The sequence below is a fragment of the Lepus europaeus genome, chromosome 9 (genome assembly GCF_033115175.1).
Source record: "Lepus europaeus isolate LE1 chromosome 9, mLepTim1.pri, whole genome shotgun sequence".
NCBI classification, from domain to species: Eukaryota; Metazoa; Chordata; class Mammalia; order Lagomorpha; family Leporidae; genus Lepus; species Lepus europaeus.
This window is the reverse complement of record NC_084835.1, coordinates 102961268-102986266: the sequence shown is the minus strand read 5'-3', so window position 1 is coordinate 102986266 and position 24999 is coordinate 102961268. Positions and strand designations below refer to the sequence as shown.

Genomic DNA, 24999 nt, shown 5'->3' with positions numbered 1-24999 from the left:
AAAAATGCCAGACATTTTGAAAAATAAATATGTAAAGGACAACTACATAATCCCATACCGGAAAGACCACCACTTCTACTCTGTGAAAACGGCAGTTAGGGAGAAAAACCTCCCCCAGCCCCAGGAGGTGACAGGAGCTGGGAGTGGCAAGAGGGAAGCTTCTAATCGTGGACCAGATGCTGCCGGATCCGGGGGGATGCCTGGCGCTTGGTCATTTGGGTGGCTGGGCCTGTCCCACCTCCCAGTCTCCATGCCCTCCCCCAGCCTCATCCTGGGCCCTCCCACCCTGAGGCCAGCCCCAGGCCTTGCGGCACACATCTGCCGGTCTGAGTTGCATGGATCCAGCATGAAGTTGCCGCTCTCCCTCCCCTGATGAATTCTGTGCTGTGGTCCTGCTTGCTCCTTGTCTGTCAGATTGCACTTCTGATGCTGTCAGCCATGTCTGACCAATCAGCAAACAACACCACAGGATGAAATTTAAACAATGCAGATGCTCAGATACAGGGTTATGTTGCCTGGACCACGAAGGGAAAGCAGAGGTAAGGTCAGAGTCTCCCCAGAGTGGGTTAACCCGAGCCTGCCTGGCTTGACAGCCCTCGCGCGGCACTGCGCTGCCCTCTGCTTTGCCTGTTTCTCTCGTCCCCTGCCAGTCACCAGAACTTTCCTCTGCATTCGCTGCCCCGCGATCTTTCCTCCCTGCCTTTATCCACTGCCTTTTCTCTTGGATCAGTGCTGTCATCACGAGTGTGCCTGACTTGCCGGGAGGCTGAGGGTCCTTGGAAATGCCACCTGGTTCAGGTCGTAGGAGGAGAGCACTGCTGTGGACAGGGTGAATGGGTGGGGTGCATAGGCCTTCTGGATTGTCCCTGTGTGGGACAGTGGAACGTGTCGTTAGGGTACCACCATGATTTTCTTTCTTACCGTTGAAATGCATTGGGCTGTCAGTGGGGTTTTCAATCATCTTTGGGGGGGGGGGGAATGGGTTAGTGTGAAGAGACATAAATAGATGCGTCCCAAAATGAAGATGAATCAGCTTGTCCTTGAGGGTTTTGGGAGAGGAGAACAAGAGCTGATGTCTGTCCCCCTTTCTGTAGTCCGCGGTGGAGCTCTCTGGCTGACTACTTGCAGAGGGAGGAATGGGAGCGCCATGCTCTTCTGTTTTAAGTATTGAGTTGGTCCTTTTACAACTTCGAGTGTTTACAGGGTTCTGCGCTCCCTACCCTCGTCCCATCTGGAAAATATTTAAACTTCATAAGATCTATAAGACTAAAATATCACATATAATGGGATAGGCAGAAGGAAGAAAAATTAGACCCATTGCGTGTGTTTAGAATAAGTCAGTTGTTTGTTCAGAAGCGGCTGCTAGAGGAATTGGAACAAATAGCTGTGTGTGGTGAAGGGTTTGGTCCAGAGCTGCACATTTCACCACACAATGAGCCTTGGTTTGTAAAACTGACATTCTGTTGTGACTTCCAAATCCAAACAAATCTCTGCAAATTTCTGCCCGATCGAGTTAATAAGAAAATATATACATGCAGAGGCGAGAGCCGTATGCTACTTGTAGTTCTGTCAGTGCCGGTAGAAATAAGAGACGGATTTTACCTACTGTGTTACATGCCCCCAGTGTTTGTCGGGACCTCCAGCTCTGCGGCTTTGCATGATTTTTTTCCCACTTCTATGAGAACAATGCGATGCAAAAAGAGCCTCAGGAAAGGAGGCAGCAAGGATTGGGGTCACTTTTCTTCTAATTGCCTCATAATTGGGGACTGGTTTCCACTTTCCCACTATCTCCCTGGCAGGGAGAGAGGAAGACAGATGTGGTTTAGCTGGAAAGAGCTTTCTCCAGGCCGGATGTGCCGTGGGACCAGGGGGGTCGTTCCCTGCTCCAGGCCTGTGATCTGCTTCACACCTGCGCTCATTTTCCCCCATGATCGATGACCTTGTATTAACCCTGAGTGACCTTTTGCCTTTGCCTGTTCCCCGGGACGAGCTCTTGGCTAGTGGGCTCTCCTTTCGCTCTGATTTACAGGTGGTTACTGGAGCCGCATACACTTGTTTTTCATGGTGCACAGTGCACTTAGCAGCCCGGCAAGACCTGCAATTTCATCCCTCTCAAGGGGCAGAGAAGGGGGCTGGAAGGTGGGGGTGCAGCCAGAGAGGTTGCTGTTTGCATGTGCGTTTCTATTTTGTGGCTCATATGGTATCAATTACCATTTGATGGCAACGCCAGGCCTGAGGCCCTTTGCATGTTTGTCCTGTGAGAAAGATCTGGAAGAACCGACATATGGTTTTGATTGCAGCAATTGCAGGTTGATAGAATGAACGCAGGGGTGAGGTGGGTGGGTTTTCCTTCCGGCCCTTTCCACTCTGGGTTGCTAATGTGCTTTGCTTGTGGAACTGGTCTTTTCATCATCCAGCCCCTCCCCACTTTCCCCCTGTCTCCCCCTCTCCAGCTCCCTACCACTTCACATTCCCTGCCCCTGCCTCCTCGGGACTTCCAAATCCCCGCCAGGAACATGTGGCCCACATCAGGGACCTTCAATTAAAAAAAAAAAAAATTGTCCACTCTTTTGTTAAAATCCCAGAGCAGGTCCGTACATCAAGATGACCAGAAGTGTACCAAAGCTGAAAACCAAATGGGGATGGGGATGGGGGCTGTGTAGCCTGCAGAAGCTCAGGACATGTTTCTAAATGGCTATTAGTTCAGGTTGTTAAGCATTGAAATGATGCTGAAAAATAGCAGTGATAGAGAGTAGAGTGTGTGTGTGTGTGTGTGTGTGTGTTGCATTTACTAGAACTCTTGGGATTTATTTGAGTGGGTGCTGCATTGCTGCATAGGGGCAGGAGTTGTTTGAGGTTCTGTCTTCCTGCACATCGCAAGCACTAAAATGGAAACGCAGGGGTGACGTCTCTGACTCCATGAGCATTGCTCTGCAGAAGGGACTTGTTGGAGGCCCATCTCCCACAAACAGTGACTGCTCTCTCACTGAGTTAGCAACAGTGAGGGTTACCCAGGAAGCCTCCTCAGTACCGTGGCCTACCAGGTTGGCATCTGAGCGTGCCAAGGGAAGGTCCTGTTTTGGGGAACAGAAGCAAAGCGGAGAGAACATTATAGACAAGTTTAATGCTACCCATGACTTGTTTGTTTGTTTCCAAGTACCGTTTTTCTATGATGCTTTCCAATTCAGGTTCCATAATCAGGTCTACAGAAGGGGGACTTATTTTCTGAGGTGGTGACTTTTTCACTTTGGCTGTTGTGTTTCAAGATATTACAATTAGGAATCATTGTAGTTTGAAAAGATAGTGTGGTGTCTTGTGAGTTAATGTTGCCATTCACATCTTCCAGCTTTTAAATTGGAAGCCTACAAACTTGGTGGGATCCCTTCCCTCACAAAATAAAACACACCCCCTAAAACTTTTTTAAAAAAAAGATGAATTATTAGTTCTGAAGGCTGACTTTTGAAACCTAACCATCATACTTGACACACTTGTTCCCATTTATTTCCATATTGGAGCTGATCTTTATAGAAAGGTAGTAAAAACTGAAACCTTTAATTGGTGACTTAAATTGTAGGGAGATGTCTTATGTGATAGACTCTGGAAAAAACCCACCATATTTTTACAATGGTTACTAACTGCTTCATAAGACATTTGCCTAACATTATTTTTTTTCTTTCTCTTTACATTATACACATTGGTCTGTTAAATGATTATCATTTTTTAAAACAATCTCGATAATGATTAAATTTTGCCATTTTATATTCCTTCTATAATTGAATAAAAGCTGTCCTTTGAGGTATGTTTGAATGTAGAGCAACTATTGATTTGCTGCAGCCCAGTGTTTTAAGAGTAGCTGCTTAATTATTTCATATTTCACACACACACACATTCACATCTAACTTAAAGTCATAATTCAGTTTGATAACTTATCACGTGACATTTCTTCTTCTGGCTTGTGCCACTATTAGTTACTTTCAAAGAGTGATGTATCCAGAAGCCCAATTTGGTGATTTTTTTTGTACCATCTTGCAGTCCTGTAATGTGTAGTATCAGTGGTTCATTGCAGAAAACACGTGGTGTATGGGTTGTGAGCTTGTCTTGGAACACATTGGGTCACTTAACAGCAGCTGTGCTGGAGAGATATTTGATTTGAGAAGACTTTTTGAATCTTCTCAGCCCTGACGTTATTCAGGTTTTGAAACAGGAAAATGGAAAAGAATTTTAGGGAAGAGAGAGATATCTCAGCCTTCAAAGAGGGCATAGGTAGAGATCTTTCCAGTGCTCGCTGAAATTAACCAGCATTTCTTAACTGCCTCGCCTCCCAGGACCGGGAGTCTGGTGGGAAATGTTGGTTTGTGTTTGTAGAGACGAACTACAGAGGCAACAGATAGTGTTCGATACTAGCTATAGGCTTCTTGCCTGACATTAATTCAGTTTTCAGATTGAAATTTAGAAAAGCTTACAGAGGAGGCAGCCTTTTAAATACACATTTTCTTAAAAGAACAAAAAAGAAAAAGAAAAAACAAAATAGCCAGCCATTGCTATTAAAATCTGGTACAGTCTTCTTAAATATTACTCCATTCCATGTGTCCTCTTAAAATGATAAAATTTGTGTAGCCATCAATGATGCTAAAGGGTTCAAAGCTCCTCCATGTGTTTTTTTGTTTGTTTGTTTTAGTTTGTAGTTATTCACTAAGGGAGAAATATTTATAAAATTATGGATTTTTAAAGTATGTAAACATCTGTCAGGCAGACCACCTTGAATTAGAGAATTCTCTCTATAAATTGATAAAAGAGAATGCCTGTAGAGTTCCTCGGAGTGGAGACTTGTGCTTTTTTGTGCAGTCCTCTCCTGCACAGGTGCCAAGGACTTCTTTGTCTTGATCTCAGACCCCCAGCCTTAGACTCGGATGCCATGGCAGAGGATGCATCACGTCCACAGAGGATCTCTCCTTGGTATCCATGTGTGGCGAACACCCACTTTCCTGTCCACAAGGAAGACATTACTAACTTCCAGAAGGGCAGTGTCATTGAGGATCAGGAGAGTACACGGTCTGCCAGCTCTAAGATCATACTCAGACTTTATGAAATCTCACTTTTGAACAAAATTTGAACCTTTGAGGAAAAAATATTAGACATGCTGGTTGTCTTTTTCTTTTCTTTTCTTTCTTTCCTATTTGCAAATCATGGCTTCCTGGTCCTGAGGGGAGAGGAAAAAAATCCTCAAAGGATAGGCTCAACAGGCTTCCTGGACATCAAATAGTTTGTACAAAACAACATTCTGATGACTTGCATGTAAATAAATCAGAAACATATGAATTAAACGTCTCTCGAAATACATATGGGTTGAAAAATAGAGAGAAGTGCTGAGAAAATGTGTTTTGGGTTTTGCTGAGCCCATGACATTTGAAAAATAGTATGAGACATTGAACAAACACAAAGCATCCCCTTGCTTACCCATTCCTAATATTAGCCTCCCAGCTCCACTGCAAATCAGTTTACCATGTGCCTAAGAACGAGCCACCTTCGTGTGCCCCCCCCCCCCGACTTAATTACTTGCAGTTTAAATTTTTTCAATTAGAAGCATAAAAATAGCATCACATTTCAAGGAAATGCAAATCTTAGCATTTTCTCACCCGGGTGGTTCACGTCAGACTATTTTAAAAAATAGCACAGATCATTTCACCTTAGGAACAGTCATCCTGATATGGCCTTCTTTGGTGTGTCTGGCACATAACAGAGAAAAAGCATCGTTATGAAGAAACTGGACCCAAAGTTAGTGCTGCTTACTAAATCGAAGCCAAGACCCAGCACAGACTTGTGTGACTGACCTTGTATGACAAGCTCAGGCCCTGACTTGGAGCCTCTGCTCTTCACTCCTGAGCTCTGTGAGCTTGTGAGCGGTGAAAGCTTTCCTTCTCTTCGCACATTGCACTCAGGAGAGCTAACATTAGGGATTCTAAATTCTGGGACAATGGCAGAGTCTTTAGAGCCTTCATATCCTCTCCTCTATGATATCTTGCTCCTCAGCATCTGGCTTTAAGTACAGGAGCAGAATACAAGGCATTTAGGGAACAAAAATAGCCAGAGCTTCAGGCTTCTTCCTCTGCCGGTAAGTCGTTGACATGCACTTGGATGAAATGCGGTATCTGCTCTTCGGACTAGCGCTGTCGTCCGAGATTATCAGTATGAAGTTACAAAGAGGCAGTAGATTTCGTCTTCGCTATTTAGTGTGGAGTTATTTTGATTGCTTTAAAACACACTTTATTTATTTATTTATTTATTGACAGGCAGAGTGGACAGTGAGAGAGAGAGAGAGAGACAGACAGAAAGGTCTTCCTTTGCCGTTGGTTCACCCTCCAATGGCCGCCGCGGCCGGCATGCTGCAGCCATCGCACCGCGCTGATCCGAAGGCAGGAGCCAGGTGCTTCTCCTTGTCTCCCATGGGGTGCAGGGCCCAAGGACTTGGGCCATCCTCCACTGCCCTCCCGGGCCATAGCAGAGAGCTGGCCTGGAAGAGGGGCAACCGGGACAGAATCCGGCGCCCCGACTGGGACTAGAACCTGGTGTGCCAGCGCCGCTAGGCGGAGGATTAGCCTGTTGAGCCACGGCGCCGGCCTTTAAAACACACTTTAATGTATTCCTAAGTCCTTCACTGAGAAGAAGCTTGACCAGATAGTGAGTTAACGCAATGGTTAGTTATTAAATGCCTACTATGAGCCAACTCATAGATTATAACTGAACAAGACAAATCAACAGACAGTTGTGATGTAGGCATTAATGCATTGGCCAAGAAGTACAGGCTGCCAAAAGTAGACATACGAAGGGCACCATCCCACATTCGGCCTTTGGGGAGGTGGGGTCCTGGGATTCAAGCCAGCGAAATGCAAAGGTCATAACTGGAAGCAAGAGAGAGCATGGCATATCCAGTGAACTGAAAGTGGTTCAGGATGGCTGGAGTTCATGGCGCAAGAGTGTAATAGTAAAAGAAGAGACGGGTAAGATAAACAGTAACTAGATCAAAACATGCCTTGTGTGCACCATTAAGGAGTTTAGATGTTATCATGAATGTAATGAGAAGCCCTTCAAATGGGCATGGCCCAAAGTAATTGAATTTAAAAGTCCAGAGGGAGAGGAGGGCCCGGAAAACTTGAGAGCCACAGATGCCAAGGAAAGCAGATTCAGCGAGGAGGAGGGAATAGCCAAGAGTGTCAGATGCTGCGGAGAGATAAATGTGACATTTGGCTGCAGCTTCTAGGAGCTCTGGAGCGGTTTCTTTGAAGTAGTTGCTGCGGAAGGGAGGTACAGACGATTTTCTATTGTCATAGTCATTATCAGCATTGTCATTATCTCTAGAAAATAAACGTCCAGCATCTTATGTACCAGATATGGAGAGTGATGGACAGAAGAGTGAGACATCCCCTTCCCCCCACAGAGGATAGTGATATATTTAAGGAAACAGATCATAAGTATAAAACAGAAGACAACGACACCGGTAGAACACGTGCACAGGGCAGTTGAGCCGGACAGCCCACCAGAAGAAATAGCTCTCGCCCAGAGCCATGAATGCATGGGCAGAATCAGACAGGCAAATGCAAGGGGTCTCAAGGGGTGGGAGCTGCTTGACGTTTGTGTTCCATGTGGTGCCTCATCAGTCAGTGTGGCAAGTGTCTGTCAGATGGCAGACACCGTCATCAAAGGGGATGTGTGGTCTTCTCTTGCCTGGGACTTCTGTTTAAGTTCCTGAATTGCAAGGAGGAGGCACTACATTCTTAGACTGACTCTCGTTTTAGTTTCATGTGACCTTTATTTTCAAAATCTGGACACAGAATCCAGGTCTAGATCACCACAAAAATAGCGAGTCAAATCTTTGTAAAGTTTGCAGGGAGGACTCTGGGAATTTGTGTACATCCGGTGCGGGATAGTTGTAGAATTGTTAGCAGAATAGCTATCACGTTTCTCTCTCTCTCCAAAAGATTTATTTATTCATTTGAGAGTTACAGAAAGAGTGAGAGACAGACACACACAGAGAGATCTTCCATCCACGGATTCACTCCTCCAAATGGCCACAATGGCTGGGGTTGGGCCAGGTTGAAGCCAAGAGCCAGTAGCCTCTTCCAGGTCTCTCACATGGATAGCAGAGGGCCAAGCACTTGAGATATCTTCTACTGCCTTCCTGGGCCATTAGCCAGGAACTGGATTAGAAGTGGTGCAGCCAGAACAGGAACTGGTGCTCTTATGGGATGCTGTCATCTTGGACGGTGCCTTTACTGGCTCTGCCGCAATGGTGGCCTCACACATCTGTTATCTCATGGGAATCTTCTTGGTATGAGACTAGATACGTACTCCATGTGCAGGACCCCAAGGAAACCATTCTTGACTCAGTGAATGGCTTTTTTTTTTTTTTTTGACAGGCAGAGTTAGACAGTGAGAGAGAGAGAGACAGAGAGAAAGGTCTTCTTTTCTGTTGGTTCACCCCGCAAATGGCCGCTATGGCCGGTGTGCTATGCCGATCGGAGCCAGGTGCTTCCTTCCTCCTGGTCTCCCATGAGGGTGCAGGGCCCAAGCACTTGGGCCATCCTCCACTGCCCTCCCGGGCCACAGTAGAGAGCTGGACTGGAAGAGGAGCAAGTGGGATAGAATCTGGCGCCCTGACCGGGACTAGAATCCAGGGTGCTGGTGCCGCAGGCGGAGGATTAGCCTAGTGAGCTGCGGCCCTGGCCCAGTGAATGGCTTTTCTAAAGAAAGATGCATAAAGTATATTTCCTCAAGCCTCCTCAGCTCTGGGAAACCTCCCACGTGAACTTTGTAAATGAAAGAAAGGATTGCTTCTCTTTCACTCTGGTTTCTTCCCTTGTTTGTTTAATAATTGTTTGTTAAGTACTGGGAAAGTTGAGAATGTGAACTATATTCAGTGGAAACTTATTCAAGCCGTTTTTCTCCAAGAAGGTATTTGGTCATAGTACATACACATTGCTCTTTGGACTTGGCAGAGAAATGAGCTGAGTAGGTCACTCTCATATCAGAATGTTTTCAGTTAAAGAAAACGGAGACTCATCACCATCAAGAAATGTGTTCAGCATCATAAGGGGGCTGGACGACTGGACATGGAATACAACTTGGATACCTGGAGGCCCACACTTGTTCAAGGTGTTTCTCAGTGACTTGTTCTGCAGGGGCAAATGTTGTGATATAGACAAGGGAGTGTCATGGACAGAGAGAGATTAACTGAGCTGCCTGTGGTCAGCTCCTTAGTGATGGAGCAAAATCTAGAGAGATGCTGTCTTTTCTTGAGTCCACTTTAGGGACCATTACCTCATTGGCTCCCTTAAGACATTTTGTCAGTGAGGGACAGCCATGGGTTTATTTTCTTGGTAGAATGAGGAGCAGGGACGTTGCTGACAAAGACTTTGGGAGTGACTTTGGGAGGGAGTAGCTTTCCTTTCATACGGAAGACAGCCTCTTGTCCTGATAAAAGCTCCATTATTTACCTAAACTTTCCTTGAAGGGGCTGATGATTGGACTTGCTGCTTAGAAAACACTGCCGTCACATGTGCTTCTGACTCCTGGAATCCCATCTCCCTGCCATGGGCACTCTCTAGGGTCTTAAGGACCTGCTACTATGTGTTATTTTGTTTTCTAACTGAGGTGGAATTTGTGCAATATAAAGTTAACCATTTTTAAGTACAAAATGCAGTGCTATTTTGATACATTCAGAACAGGAGCACACCTTTCAAGTTCCACACCATTTTCATCACCCAAAAAAAGAAACAGGATACCCATTAAATAATTGTTTCCTATCCCCTTGCTGCTGCTTGGTTTTATATGCCTCTAACTTTAATGTTATCCTACATACAAACATGCAAACGCATGCACGTGCTGTGTACTCACATTGCACCCACTTGTTTTTTCTCTATGTTTCTATGTCTGTCTGTCTGTCTGGATGTTTCAGACAGAGGGCCTAATGCTTTCTAGTTTTGTAAGCAATAAAAAAAAAAAAACAAGAAATATCTCTTTTATTTTTTAACATTTCTGTGTATTTTTCTTACATTCTTATTAGATAATAATCCAGCAAGGAATAAAAAAGACAAAATTGGTTCTTAGCCTTTTATTATGTAAAAATGTCTTCTTATAAAAATATTTTCTAATTAATTTATCAACACAGAATTTTAAACAGATTCTCTTATCTTAATATTAAGCAGTCACCTGGATTTTGTTTCTGTTTTTAAAATTCAAAATTACTGAACCAAGTAATTTAGTTATCAACGTTTACATTTCTTAGGAAAAAACCAAAGATGCATTCTTACTATAATTTTTACTGTTAATAAAATTACCATTGTTTATGTTTTTTATGCCTTCCTTATTCCTGGTAATTATTTGAAGTAGAGAGTAGCAGATGTTTAAACTATCTATCTTTAAAATTGAGAAAAAATGAAATCAAATGAAAGAATGCCTGAAATACAAATATTAAAAGAAAGCCAATTTAAGTATATTGTACATATTCTTTTTTTAAAAAAATGCAGTTTTTAAAATTTATTTTTTAAAGATTTATTTATTTATGTATTTATTTATTTGAAAGGCAGAATTACAGAGAGGCAGAGGCAGAGAGAGAGAGAGAGAGAATTTCCATCCACTGGTTCACTCCCCCAAATGTCTGCAACAGCCAGGGCTAGGCCGATCCAAAGCCAGGAGCCAAGAGCTTCCTCCAAGTCTCTTGTGTGGGTGCAGGGGCCCAAGCACTTGGGCCGTCCTCCACTGCTTTACCAGGCCATAGCACAGAGCTGGATCGGAAGTGAAGCAGCCGGGACTCGAACCAGTGCCCATATGGGATGCTGACACCGCAGGCAGAGACTTAACCCACTGTGCCACAGCACTGGCTCCTGTACATATTCTTGAGACAGGAACTACTTTTTATTGATCAGTTGTCCTATTGCGTAGGCTTATTTCTGAAATGTTATTGCCCCTCTTTCAAATTTTGTTTTGTTTTTGGGTAACTGTCCTAACGAGACAGTTTCCTTTACATTTCTTTTGCACATACAGTTTGTACAAAATAGGACTCTGATACAGTTTTGCATTTTAAATCCCTGAGCTAGCTCCTCATAAAAATTTTGTCCTTCTGAATTTTTTTTTCTTTTCTGTTTTTGTTAGTATACCAAAGCACCTAGTTTTGTGCTTTGTTAAATCGGTAAAATATTGCTGGTAGATTTTACTTAAATGCTTGCCGTGGGCATGGGGGAGAGTTGGGCATTTGAATGGGTAACAGATAGGCAGCTGATTGGACAGAGATGTTGACAATTTGCATACTTTTTTTTTTTTTTCATTTCAATCTGTGCCCACAGATTCATACATTTGGTAATTATTTCATGCTTTTGTTTTCAGTTGAAAGTAGTTATGGCCATATGTTTTGACAGGAAAAAAAAAAGATAGTTCATACTTTTTTGTGCCTTATGAAAGGGAAGATGGGGTAATGATTTTATAGTGTACTGTGGCATGGATTCCTGTTGAGAGCTTCACCAGATTGGAGACTCACTGTTCATAACAAGTCTCATGGTAAGCATCTGTCTGAAGCACCCACAGCAAAGTTTGATGCTTCAGATGCAGCAGAGAGTTCATTTGTAACTCTACTTAGCATTAGTAGACATCATTTTCTAGTAAGAACACCTGACCTCCAGAGCCCTTAAACTGTTGGTGATTTGGAAGGCTCATCAAGCGTTAGATCTTCTGAGCTGGGATTGGAGTGAAAAGCCCTATGGTGTAGCCCTACTCCTGCCATACATTGGTGGGACCACTACAACAGCCATACCTAGCCCTCCCCAGCTGAAGTTTCCTAACATTAAAGATGAATGGGATGTGTGACCACTGAGACACAGAATCCATCTCAAAATAATTATTAAATAAGATAATGGACACAAAAGCTCTTTGTGTTTTCAAATACTAGGAAGATTCAGACATTTATAATGATGAATCATAAACTTTTACTAAATTTCCTTTTTGTGCAATTAATTTCAAGGTCAAACAGTATATCTAGATAAGTACTCATGCATTTCCTGTTTGGTGAATTGTTTCTTTCAGTGTTCTTTTTCTTTTACTATCTGGTAGAATCTCAGTCGCACTATTTTTTCATTCTTTGTTCTCTGTGTTTGAAAGTGTGGCTGCCTACTTGTACGTGACACAGCTTCCTCTGTGATCCTTCTTGTTTCCTGGGAAGGAATGGGTACCTAGCAATGAGGGCTCTCTGACCCTCTGTGCTGCTTGTACGGACAGACACAGCACCAAACACACTTGGGATTTGAGAAATAGGAACAGTATTGGTAGTGTTGCATGAAGTCCAAGTGTAAAGTCATGAGCATTTTTAGTGTGTGCTACTTTCCTTTCTGCATTGTCCTTTCGTAACCTGTACCTTCTCTATTTCCTCTAATTCTTTCTTTTTTTTTTTTTTAAAGAGATATTTTATTTCTTTGAAAGAGTTACAAAGAGAGGTAGAGCCAGAGAGAGGTCTTCCATTCTGCTGGTTCACTCCCCAAATGACTGCAACAGCCAGAGCTGAGCTGATCTGAAGCCAGGAGCCAGGAGCTTCTTCCAGGTCTCCTACGCGGGTGCAGGGACATTGGACTTGGGCCTTCTTCTGCTGCTTTCCCAGGCCATAGCAGAGAGTTGGGTGGGAAGAGGAGCAGCCAGGACTCGAACTGGTGCCCATATGGGATGCTGACACTACAGGCTGGGGCTTTAACCCACTGTGCCACAGCGCCGGCCCCAACCCTCTAATTCTTTCTAAAAAATAATTTGTGGGAAAAGATTGCACTGTTTATCAAATTGAAGTAGAGAAATGGCTAACAAACATCATTGTATTTTCCAAAGCTTGGGTGGGGTGTGATTAGAGATGTGTTGAAAATTTGGTTTGTGACCCTGAGAGAATTACCAGGGATATGCAGTTTTTTTTTTTTTTTTTTTTTTTTTTTTTTTTTTTACTCCTCATAGTAATGTGACTTGACCAAGGCCAGAAGCAAAGAAATTGATTTGTTTACCTTAGTGTTGCCCAAACTAAGGAACTTACATTGCTTTAAAAAAAAAAAAAATGGTACACCTGTTAACATCCAGTGAAGGATATCAGCCCTTGGCTTCAACCATCAACCTCTAAGCTGAGATACAAAAGGACAAGGGTGGTGATCAGTGCACTTAGAATCCTTAAAAGTGGACAGGTCATTATTTCTACCTTGTAAAGAAAGCTTACCCCTAAACACATCGAGAAGTGAAGTGCACTAAAACGTGTGTTGGCAGAACCAATAAGTGTTTAGCTTTCTCTATTTTAAATTTTTAGTTTGACATGCATCTCGAGTGTGGTGTGTCTGTTCATTCATGCATGCGTGCACATGGTAACTGTTTACCAGGTACTACACAAACACACACACATGCATGCACCCACACACACTTGCACATTTTTTCCATGATACTTTTTTCAACTTTGTCTCTGTGATTAGTTATTGTTAGCAGACCCTCTTAGTGAAGTATAGAAGAAACAACAATAATCAATGTTGGAGTAAGCCCGAATTTCTGTCTTTTTGTAGAGTCATAGGATTTCTTTTCATCTGCAAGACTTGCTGTTCTCATTTAATTGACAAAACAATGCTTTAGAAGTCACAAAGCTTTTCTGGGGAATATCAATTAACAGTGTTTTGATGTTCAGATACCTCTGTATGAAATAGTAGTTGTCATCCAAGAAGAAAGCCAACAGTTTGTTGCAAAGGGAGGAAAAGTGTTGAGGTAGGAGGTGATCCATTAGACATAACTGACAATCATGAATTTGATATTACAGGTATAAATTGAGATGTAAATAATATAGTCGTATCTGTTTATGTTTTACACTTAGCCCAGTGGTTAAGATACCAGTTAAGCCATCTGATTCCCATGTTGAATTGTCTGTGTTTGATTCTGGCTCTGGTTACTGCTTCCTGCTAATATGTACCCTAGGAGGGAGTGGTGATTGCTCAAGTGAATGGGTTTCTGCCACCCATATTCAGTTCTCAGCCACTGACTTCAGTCAAACCTAGTCCTGGCCATTTTGGAGATTTGGGGAGGAACTAGTAGATGAGAGAACTCTTTCTCTCTCTTTATCTCTCCGTCCCTGCCCTCAAAAAAAAAAAAAAAAAAAAAAAGCCTAAAGTAATAATTAATGGAAATAATACATCAGTTTCTTCTTAGCATTACCCTTACTTTCTGCTGAGAAGTCAACAAATGAAGTCTGGAAACAACTTAGTGAAGTATTTAGAACATATTAAAAAGTTGCAATGTGCTAGCACCCACAGTCTTTTATCTGTGCCAATCCTGAGCCTCTTGATGGAACCAACCCCCACATGAATAAGTAACATAAGAAATGTAACTAGAAAGAAGTCAGGTTTCACCTGGGCCACATTTTATGCAATTAAATGTTTCAAGCGATCTTTAGCCAGGTGTAACTTAATCAGTTTAAGGCACTTTAAGCAAGGGCCAAGGTATGCATAATGTTGGCATGGGCATTCCCATGATATACCACGTTGAAAGTAATAGCAAACATGCAGTGTCTGCTCAGTTAGTGCCAAGAGCAAGAGAAATGCAGGTGTAAAAATAAAAAGAAGTCTTTGGAGCCAGAGGCTAGTACACACAGACGAGATCTTGTTCACACTTCACTTTAATGCTTTAGGTAAGAATATGATAGGTTTTTGGGTTTTTTTGTTGTTTGTGTTTTGTGGTTTTTTTGTTTTTTTGTTTGTTTGTTTGTTTGTTTTTCTGTTTCAGTTTAGTGTCCTGTCTTTTGGTCATGGGTTGTTTCACCATGAAACCCCTGTGTCACTCTCCACTGATTACTTACCCTCTCCCTGTCTCTAGTATTATTACACAAATGTGTTTATTCATACCTACCGCTCTTTGGCTCAGCGTCGTCTCTAGAAGACACATGAATGGTCTTTCTTTGTAGCACTGCACAGGAGCCTCCTTTGTGCACTCTGACCTAGATCATCTTGTGCACCTCTTTTTGGGCAAAACAGCATCTTCAGTCCCTTGGCTACCAAATAGCCTTGTGGTACAGGGGACCCAGAACTCTACAAAGCTGGATTTTGGGAGGAGTCCATGAGCACCCTGCAGAGAATTCTTAGCTATCAAGAGATAACTCTTCACTTGGAAGCTCATACTCTGAAGCAAGACACACTGATTTTGAATCTCAGGTTTGCCATTTACTTAGCAGTGTGACTTTGAGCCAGTCACTTAACCTCTGTGTGCCTCAAATTCCTTAACTGTAAAATTGGACTGATAGTGAACCAAAAGAGTTCATTGAAAGACAGAATGAATACACGTACAACTTGGCTAGAAAAATACCTGGCGTGTCGTGAGTAAAGCATTCACTGTTCTTCTCATTGCCGTCATTTTGTCTTGCCAACTGTGATGAGAACTTTGGGTGCATCAGGCTTTTCAGGACCCGTGCTGTTTCCAGTTGTGGAGAGTGCCATGGTCAATTGCTTCTTTCCTTTGTTTCCCCTTTGGTAATCCCTTGTATACCTCACTTGAATGGCTGTAGCAATGCAGTGTAAAATCTCAAGTGTTCTCTATCTCTGCTATCTTATCTGTAATGTTGTTGAGTTGTGAGCCCACTCACATCTCTCCTGGTGGTTTTTCTTCCTCGGGCCTTGCAAGATGAACACAGGATAATACTTGCCGAATAACAGACTTAAATTAACTGTGCAGATTTAAATTATAGTGTTATTTACAGGATTATTAGTGGTTCTGTCCTGTTTTGTTTTTTAAACTGAAATAGGGTATATTCCTCCCTTTTACGTTTCTAAAAGCTGTTGAAGGTTGTAAAGGCTCATTTTTATTTAGAATTTAAAATCTGATTGAGAGATTTGAAAAGCAGACAACAGCTAGCTGTATGAACAGAGTCAGAACAATATCCTTGCCTTTTTATTTGAAGAGAAGAAAGAATGGCCATAAACAAGGCCATCTTTTTTGCAGTTCCTGTTGTTTTGCACAGGAGGCCCACACCTCTGAGTCGACCCAGTGCGCTCTTTGCTGTGGCCTTGCTGAACCTGAGCCCACTGAGTGCGATGAGAGGAGAGTCCTGGACTGCCGTCTGTCCTTCTGTACTCTCAGGCAACTCTGCATATAGGTTGTGTGGGTGGCTCAGGTCCTTGCCTATCGTTCTTGTTGTCTTTTTGATCCTCTAGGTAGTTTGCAATTCTGTGCTTTGATTGATAAAAGACACAAGGAAGGGGATGCAAAGTCTTACAATTTTGTTACTTCTTAACACAGAAAAAGAAGTTTGGTAGGTGAGAAGGAAAAAAACTTCTGGCTGAAAACTTACAGGATTTAGCTTCAGGTTTAATTTACTCATGAATGAATGGATAATCAAGACTGTGGATCTTTAGAAGGGTGGGGACGTTTTATGTGATATTTCTTATGGGATACATGGATGTCTGTTCACAGTGATTTGTGTTCAGGGAATTTCTTTTAGGGGAATTGTATACATATTCTCTTTCATATATTTTTGCATTGCCACCTGGAGCTCAGATGGCTCATTGCTTGATTAGTAGAAATAAAATATGACTGTCATACAGATGAGTGGTGCATTTTACACATTTGGATAGTTACAAAATTTTCTGTTTTTTTTTTTTTTTCCAACTCCCAATAAGGGTAATTGGGGAGTAAAATTCTTCAGACTGTCAATTGTTTTAGGGCAGTTAGATCTACTTGGTTAATTCCTTTAAAAACTTCAAGTACTTTAGATGAAAATAAAACTTTCACAATTTCAACAGCTTACACATGTGCAGTTTTTCCACATACAATAAATACCCCTCTATTGGTCAGTATGCTGCCAACATTTCTGTTACTTCTGAACACATTTCCTGTTTATGTGATAACAACACAGATGGGTCTTTCCCCATTACTTGGAAGTGAAGGAGAGATCTTCCACTAGTTAATAGTCCTTGTCCTGATAATATAGACTGAGAATACATCAGGCAAATGATCTTTACTGCTGCAGTTTGGTTTTGGTTTTGATTTTTGTACTCTTGGATGATCCGTATGGACTATCATCTGCCTTTGGGCATGATTTGCTGCCTTTATGCCTTAGAATAGGTCACTTACCTGTGTTACCAGAATCTGTTGATTAGCCCTCTGTGTCATTTTACTGCCCAAGTTAGGGAGTCAGAAAAGACTTTAGAAAGGAGAATGCCAAGAAGATAGGTTGAAAAGTCAGGATCCCAAGCTATGTTCAGGCCCCTGGTAAGTCCTTTAACCTCTTCCTTTTGCTTGTTTGCACAATGAGGTTGAATTCATATAGATTTTAAAACATGATGACCAGAGGCAGGAAAAGAGAAAGGAGCATCTCTAATAAAGTTATAAGAGAAGATTTTTTTCAAGGAAACAACCAGGAAAACAAAGAGCATAGAATAGAGAGACCCAATTACCACTGCTGTGAAGCACATCAGAAAAGTTCAAGTCTGTTCAGTTTTATTACCCAAAAAAAGTGGCCACACTCTACTGTAATCCCTTTGTCAGAAACATGGCTGAGGACTAAAATGTAGTTTAAGAATCTCGTTTACTTCCTGCATAGGTTACAGATAGCTCTTCCATGTTATATTGGTTGGCATGATTTACAAGCATTTTAGCAGATAGTTATACAAAAGGATGTTTAGAAGATAACTAAAAGTGTATGGGACTCTAAAAATAATAAATGAAACTTAAGCCTCAAATATCCTACCATTCAATAAAGTCATTTATTGAACACCAGTTGTATACCAGGTACTAGAGATACCTAGAATTTGTCTCTAGTACTGGCCCATCTGAAAAGTTCTGCTTCCCTTGCCTGAACAGAAAAACAAGTCTTCACCTTGTTGTAACAGCAGTGCCAACAGTGGGTGGCACACATGGCCCAGGAGGACAAGGACTAGCTCAACTCTGCCCTAGTGCTGTGCAGCTGAGCTTTCCTTAGGGAAGGTGTAGATGGGCTGTGTCTAGAGTAGCAGCTGGGGGCTGCGTGTTTAACTGATAACTGCTGCTGCTTGCTAGCAGCTGCTGTATTGGACAGTACCTTTCTAGACATCCTGTTAAAAACAGTTATGTGATCAGTAACTCTTATGAGGTATAAATAATAGTACTGTTAACTGAGTGTCCATATAGATTAGGAATGATGCTTGACCCCTGTTATCTGTAGTCCTTTCAACAGGAGGAGCCCTCTTTGACAAATGAGGAAACTGAGGCTCTGAGAAATGAATAGCTTTGTCCCATCCTCACAGGGAGTCAGACCCGGTCGGTTTGACTCCAGAGCTGAGTAATTTCTCCAGTCCTGCCAAAGCTGTTTACATTCTATCTGGAGGTTGTCTCTTCTCAGCACATCTTCACCTGGCTTTATGGATCAGCTAGCAAAATTGGTCATGTGGTACAATTACAGGGTCCATTTAACTTCCAAAAGTGGAGGCATCCCTGCCCCTGAGCCAGAGCCATTCTTTTTTTTTTTTCCTCTTGCTAAGACCCATGTCTTCACAACATATTAACAGTTGAGAATCCAGCCAAGTCACCTGGGAAATGAGCGAAGCGCTTACACGTATGTTTCCCCATTTGGGAGAATCAAAGCCTGGCCTGGGTTTGTAAGACCGCAGCCACACACGATAAGATCTTGGCATTTGGACATTGAACTGTCACCCTTGAGACTGTTTGTGAAATCTCTCGGAGTTCTGAGCGACTGAGTGAGCCAGGCCAGCACCTGGGCATCTGCTGCACAATTCTGCTTTGCTGTTTTCTGCTCAGCATAGGACGTACAGTAACACTCAGTGAGGGTCGGACAAACCTCAGTTCCAAGGTTTCAGTGAGTCTGAACTGAGTACTTTGGAAAGTACATCTTCAGATGGTAGTTGTGAGTCATGAAGGGGCAGGAACATTAAGGAGTTATAAACGGCTGCCATCACCCATCCCCACATAGTGACACTTCTCCTGATGCGTGATCCAAAGCCACATCTTATTCCTTAGAGTTAGGTTCCCACTTCAGCGGCTCACTTAATATGCCATGGATCAACCATAAACATATTGTGTGAAATTTCATTTTCTTAAGAGGTAATTATCAATTAATTGTACTTAGGTTATGATTGAAGTATAGCCTCATGTTGATAGTTTATAGAGTGTCTTTTTTACCATTTAAAAACAAGGAATTGTGTTTTTAATGGAAAGAAAGTAGAGCTTAATGACAAGTTTAAATCCTTGCTTTACTACTTTTTAAACATTTTTAACATGGAAAAGTGACCCAACGTTCTTGATTCACATTTGTCCACATAATGAAAGTGATAGTACCACGACATTAACCCTGATGTCTGGTGTCTTCATTTGCATGCCTCAGAGTGTGCATAATACCATTCCAGTTACTTTCCATACATTATACCATTTAATTCTCACACGAACATTTCACAGCGTGCATTGTTATTTCCATTTTACAGATAGTAATCTCAAGACCAGGGAGACTCAAAAGACTTACCTGGCTTAGAAATGCTGGGATTGGGGCCAGTGCTGTGGCATAGCAGGTAAAGCTGCCACCTGGAGTACTAGAATCCCATTTGGGTGCCAGTTAGAGTCCTGGCTGCTCCACTTCTGATCCAGCTCTGTGCTATAGCCTGGGAAAGTAGTGGAGGATGTCCTGAGTCCTTGGGCTCCTGCCCCTGCATGGGAGACCTGGAGAAAGCTCCTGGCTCCTGGCTTTGGATCGGCTCAGCTCCGGCTGTTGGTGGCCACTTGGGGAGTGAACCAGCAGGTGGATGACTTCTCTGTCTCTCTCTGCCCCACCTCTCTGTAACTCTGCCTTTCAAATAAATAAATAAATCTTAAAAAAACAAACAAAAAAAAAAGAAGAAGAAAGAAAGAAATACTGGGACTTACAGTCAAAGCAAGGCTGGTGTGAGCCAATACGTACTCTATGATACTTCGACCCTATGCATTAGCAATGATACTATCAATCATAGCCATGTTGTGTGATCTTTATGAAGATTAGAAATAATGTTTATGGTACTCCAACAAAAGATGTCTCATAAGAGGCCCCAAACAAACAACAGTTGTTGTCATGTTAAAATCTCCATAGGTGAAAGTGAGGTGCTAAGACAGTGAGGATGAAGGCCTGACAATGTAGGAGGCATCCTCCCTTCATTGTGTTGGCTGGTTTGCGTGCTTGCTTGGTTCCCCACTTCACCAATAGGCAGATGTTCTGTTTAAAAGAACTTACGTTGTATCTTTGATACCTGCAGAAAGGGTTGTTGGGAGCATTGAATGGAACAGCTAACGCACCATAGTAGTACTTCTCAGATGACAACAAAATTGAATCTGGAAAATGAAAGCTTTTTTGCTTTTATCAGTTCAAGGTTTAGTGTTATCTAGAGATCTTTGTTAAACTCGGGATTTCTGTGTTTTGTTTCAGTTCAGGCTTGGAAGAGAAAAGATGCTGTTGCCGACTTTGAGTATTAAATATACCTTGCTATTAGTTTTCTATGAAGCTTTTCCTCAACAAATGATTCAGTAAAAGAGCTGTGACCTGTGAGTTTTGGCCAAGAGTCCCCATTTCCCATTTGGCAACACAAATTTCACACTTCTTTAGTGACTCTTGTAGAAAGAATGAGAATGCCAGCAGTCACCTTGATCTGAGCCACCTCACTAGAGAAAAATTGAGTGCAAATTTTTGTTTGATGCTAGATTTCCCTTACGTTTCAGTGTTGGGAACACTTACATACATTATACTCGAGTATGGGACTTTTATTTCATTTTAGATTGAATCAGTTTTCTGGTACCAGGCATTAACTATTCCAACAATGTGAAGAGATATGGGATGTTTGCTGTTCTTCTACTCATTGAATAAAAAACTGTTTTATTTAACAATTGTGTTAGTAATCTTTTCTTATACCTAGAACGATAATAATGAAAACCAATTGGATGTGGCCTTTTCCTGTTGAATCACTCACTATTAAATGCCTTATTGAAACCTGGACTTTGAAGTCTTCTGATTGAGAAATTGGCAATGTACTGGACAGAAATAAAAATGAAGTTTCTCATTGGTCATTCTGGTCCTTAAAGATTAAAACATTAAATATAAGCTAAGGTACAATGATTATGATCACTGTTTTTGTAAATATAATTTTATAACTTCTACCATTGTAAAAGAAACTACCTATCAAGTGATAAAAATAAAAGTAACAGTTGTATGTCTTTAGAAATTTTCTATCTTGAGCAATTTGCCTTACCCTTTCCATTATTGATTTTTTTTTATGCTGAAAATGTGGAGGAGTTGAACTAAATAAATTTGTTGATTCCTCCTATTAAAAACTATAGTTCTATTCAGTGTTTACTTATATAAACAAATACAGATAGAGCTTACCCTAAAAATAATTTCAGAGGTGAAACTGGTGAAATATATAAATAGAAATGGAATAATAGTGTACCTGGTCTGTGAATTAATATGTAAAGAATTTATCAGATGTGCCTACAATTGCCTTTTTAAGAAACCATAAATAGTTGTTCCTTCCCTGTTAACAAAGATTTTCATCTTACCTAAAAAGTCATCAATTGGCTATAGCCAGAAAAGTAAAAAATACATAGTGTAATTAGCCTAAGAACTTTTTAGCCACATAGATACCCCTTTCTAGGCAAGCAATATTTATAAATTTGGGGTAAATGATCTTATCGTTAGACAGTTGAGCTTGATCATTAATTCATATTTAAAGTAGCATCCTTATAAATAACAAAAAAAAAAAAAGCCAAATTTCTCCTTATCTCCCAAAAGAAGTGCCAAGTAATTCTTCCAAAATTGGAAAAGTAGATGAACCTTGTTAGGTGGCATGCAGTAGTGTTGTAGTAATAATGTATATGTTTAAGGATAAGGTAGTAAAATATGTCATTAAAATTAAGCTATAAATTATTTTAAGAGAATGGGTTTCAGTTGTTGTAAAGTGTAAGTTGACTTAATAATAGAGGCCAGAGTTTATTTTCAGTTTTATAGTAAATTTACTTGCATATATTGATTCTTCAACTGGAGGATAATGCCTCGCTTGTGTTTACACTGTCCAAATGCCTGGCAGGCGACCAGCATGTCAATACGTGACAGTCATACAAGTATTGTGCTCATTCTGTCATTAGAATGACATGATCTCATTTTCAGTTTCTCCTGTTCTAGAATAGGATGTCTCCTTCTTCTTTTTAGTCTTCTCTCCAGACCTCTAAGTGTATCCCAAACGGTTTGCTACTCATAAAGTTCTCTTGAAAGTACTGAAATTAGTTGACAGATTAAAGACGTTGATTTGTTTTTGGAGTCTTGACCTATGTTTTATTCTCTGTTCCTTCAAGATACTTGAATAATGTTTAATTCCTTATTATAAGCCCTGTGGACATAGAAGCAAGTTGCTGTTTATACATTTATAATGTGAAGAAAATTACAAAATAAAATTGTGTGAAATATGGAATGCATGTTCCTCCATGACTTAGGAATCCTTCACGTTTTCTAAAACGCTAGTGGGTGTCTTTGGTTTGTTTTTGTCGTGTTTAATCTCCAGGACTCGCCACTTCCCAAGGGCATTGTGGGGCACATGCAGCATGGATCTGATGTATAGATGTGTGTACATGTTTCTCCACGTCTGTCGCTGTGGACCTTTCCTTTGTGAAATCCTAAACCTTGTGTTAGTGCTTAGTGTGTGATTTCTGGTGTTCTGAGAGCAATTATATAATTTTTCTGAGGGTGTTTGTTCAGTGTGCACAGTAAAAACAAAATGGGAGCGATTTTTTGGTAACCCTGCAGTTGCCTTTTTATTGGTGAATTTCTTTTCCTTTTACTGTGACCTGTGAATATCACTGTAGGCTCACTGCCAATTTTGTGAGCCGCTGCTTCAAAATGGAGGCAGGAAGGTATCCATTTTCATCAAGAGGATAACAGTGTTTCAGTCTTTCCGACCATCTGGAGAGAGGAACTTTTAGAGCAAAAGAAAATGGGGATTAAAAAAATTATATTTAGCAGAAGAGGCAAGGGGGAAAACCAATTAAAGTTAAACTATACCTTATGAATTTATGCTTTTCCACTATGCTGTCCTGTTTAAAGGAAACATAAACAAGAAAATACACAGGCTATTTTTATAAAGAACTAGTTCTCCAAGTCTCTTGAGCATTAGTAAACGAATGTAAGTAAATTAGGTTTTTGGCACACTTTTTCTGTTTATTGTACACACAAATATAATAGGCACTAAAGAGGAGCCTCCCCTGCTTCCTGTGCTCACACTGATTGTTGGTGGTCTCACGGAGGTCCAGCTTTTAGGGGCCTTTTCATGCATCTCTGAACAAAGCTGACACTGTGGGAATTTAATATTCTAAGAAGTCTGGGTCCTCCTTCTCCTTCTCCTTCTCCTTCTCCTTCTCCTTCTCCTTCTCCTTCTCCTTTTCTCTCTCTCTCTCTCTTTCTCTCCCTCCCTTCTTCCCTCCCTCTCTCTCTCAGTGAAATCTTTCATTGAAAACTAGAGTTTTTACTCTACTATTTGGGAGAGGCTTGCTGTCTTTCTGTTTCACTTTTCATATGCACTTGGGCCAGCTGTGTGTTTTGTTTTAGTTTTAAAAGGAATGATTGAGCACACAGGACTACCCTATGGGTATTATGCAGTGTATTTACAAGCAGACATGGTTTGCAGAATTCTTGCCTACGACTGGAAAGTATCATACCTGTTTATGTTCCGTTCACTGAAATACACCGAGCAGTTTTGTTCGTTCTGCTCTCTCCTGAAAGGGACAGTGTTTCTAGATTTTGGTCAGAGTACCTGCTCCTTATAAAACAATGGACCTTGAGATGCTTTGGTCAGTGCAGGAAGCAAAACTCACTTGGCTCTCCCTCTTCAGGTCTACGCTCCGTCAGCAAGCACTGCCGACTACAATAGGGACTCGCCAGGCTACCCCTCCTCAAAACCAGCAGCCAGCACTTTCCCTAGCTCCTTCTTCATGCAAGGTAAGATGCCACTTCTTCTTCTCAAGGCAAATCTACTGGGCAGACTCTTCCTGGCCCTTTTAATGTCATATGTGGGGCAAAAGAAAAAGAAGAGTCAGCAAGTGTAGAATCTTGGAGGTCATGCTCTTCTCAGGAATTGAATTCCTTGACCATAAATTAATGAATTGAAACTGTCCTTAGACCTTCTTGCTTTAAGTTAGAGCCTGTGGAGCAAGAGAGTAAAGGTGAGATGGATCAGCTTCACTGAGAGCTGATGGTGCTGGTGGTCTCCCATGGCCAGCCTTACCCACATCCTCACCATCCCCAAGAAGGAGGTGAGTGCATGATCAGATGTTTTGTGGCTCTAGGCTGTTTTGAGCATCCTGAATTTAGCCAGCAGGTAACAAGTTGCTCTTCTGTATCTGAAACATTATATAAAATTTCCCATCATTTATTGTTTTATAGGTAAGAACAAGGGTTTCACTTAAGATGAGATGACCTGACTATAGACTGGAATATTGCACAGTGAAAGCTCTTTCCCAACATGCTAACAGATTAAGGGTGAAAGACCCAACATTTTTTCAGGATAGGTGCAGTGTATTTTTTTCTTTTAATTGTATATTTAGTTAAGCACAGATGGGTGCATACTCCCAGAGTTGCTAGTCTTGCCTCTGGTAATATAACCTCTTTGTGCTTCTTGGAAACAACCGAGTTGGTTAAAATGATGACAGCTACTTCGAGAATTTCCCTCCTGGAGGGTGCGGCTAAGGGCTGTGCCCCTGAGATGCCTGTGACACTGTTACTAAGTTAATGCCCTGAGTTTAGGTATGGAATTATCTAAGAACCCCTATGTGCTATGTGCACTCTTTTTTGCCTGGGCATGGAAACCTTATTTGAGTGTACCTTGGCAAAGTGCCATGGCATATTCTTCATTGTACCACTCTAGGGAGGGCCATGTCACAGGAAGTTGCCTGAGCTTGGGGCAGTGGGTGCCGGGGGAACAGCCTGGTCCCTCCCTTAGATTACAGTGGACTGTGCAAAATCAT

General features: G+C 41.6%; 1 protein-coding gene across 16 annotated transcripts in view; it reads left to right on the top strand.

The window, feature by feature from the left end:
• Positions 1–24999, top strand: part of TCF4 (transcription factor 4) — a 407611-nt gene that overhangs the window by 312122 nt on the left and 70490 nt on the right. For all 16 annotated transcript variants that reach the window (XM_062201706.1, XM_062201704.1, XM_062201701.1 and 13 more), the window contains one exon: positions 23869–23974. In XM_062201706.1, coding sequence (XP_062057690.1) covers positions 23869–23974 — 106 coding nt within the window. The remainder of the gene's footprint in view (positions 1–23868; positions 23975–24999) is intronic.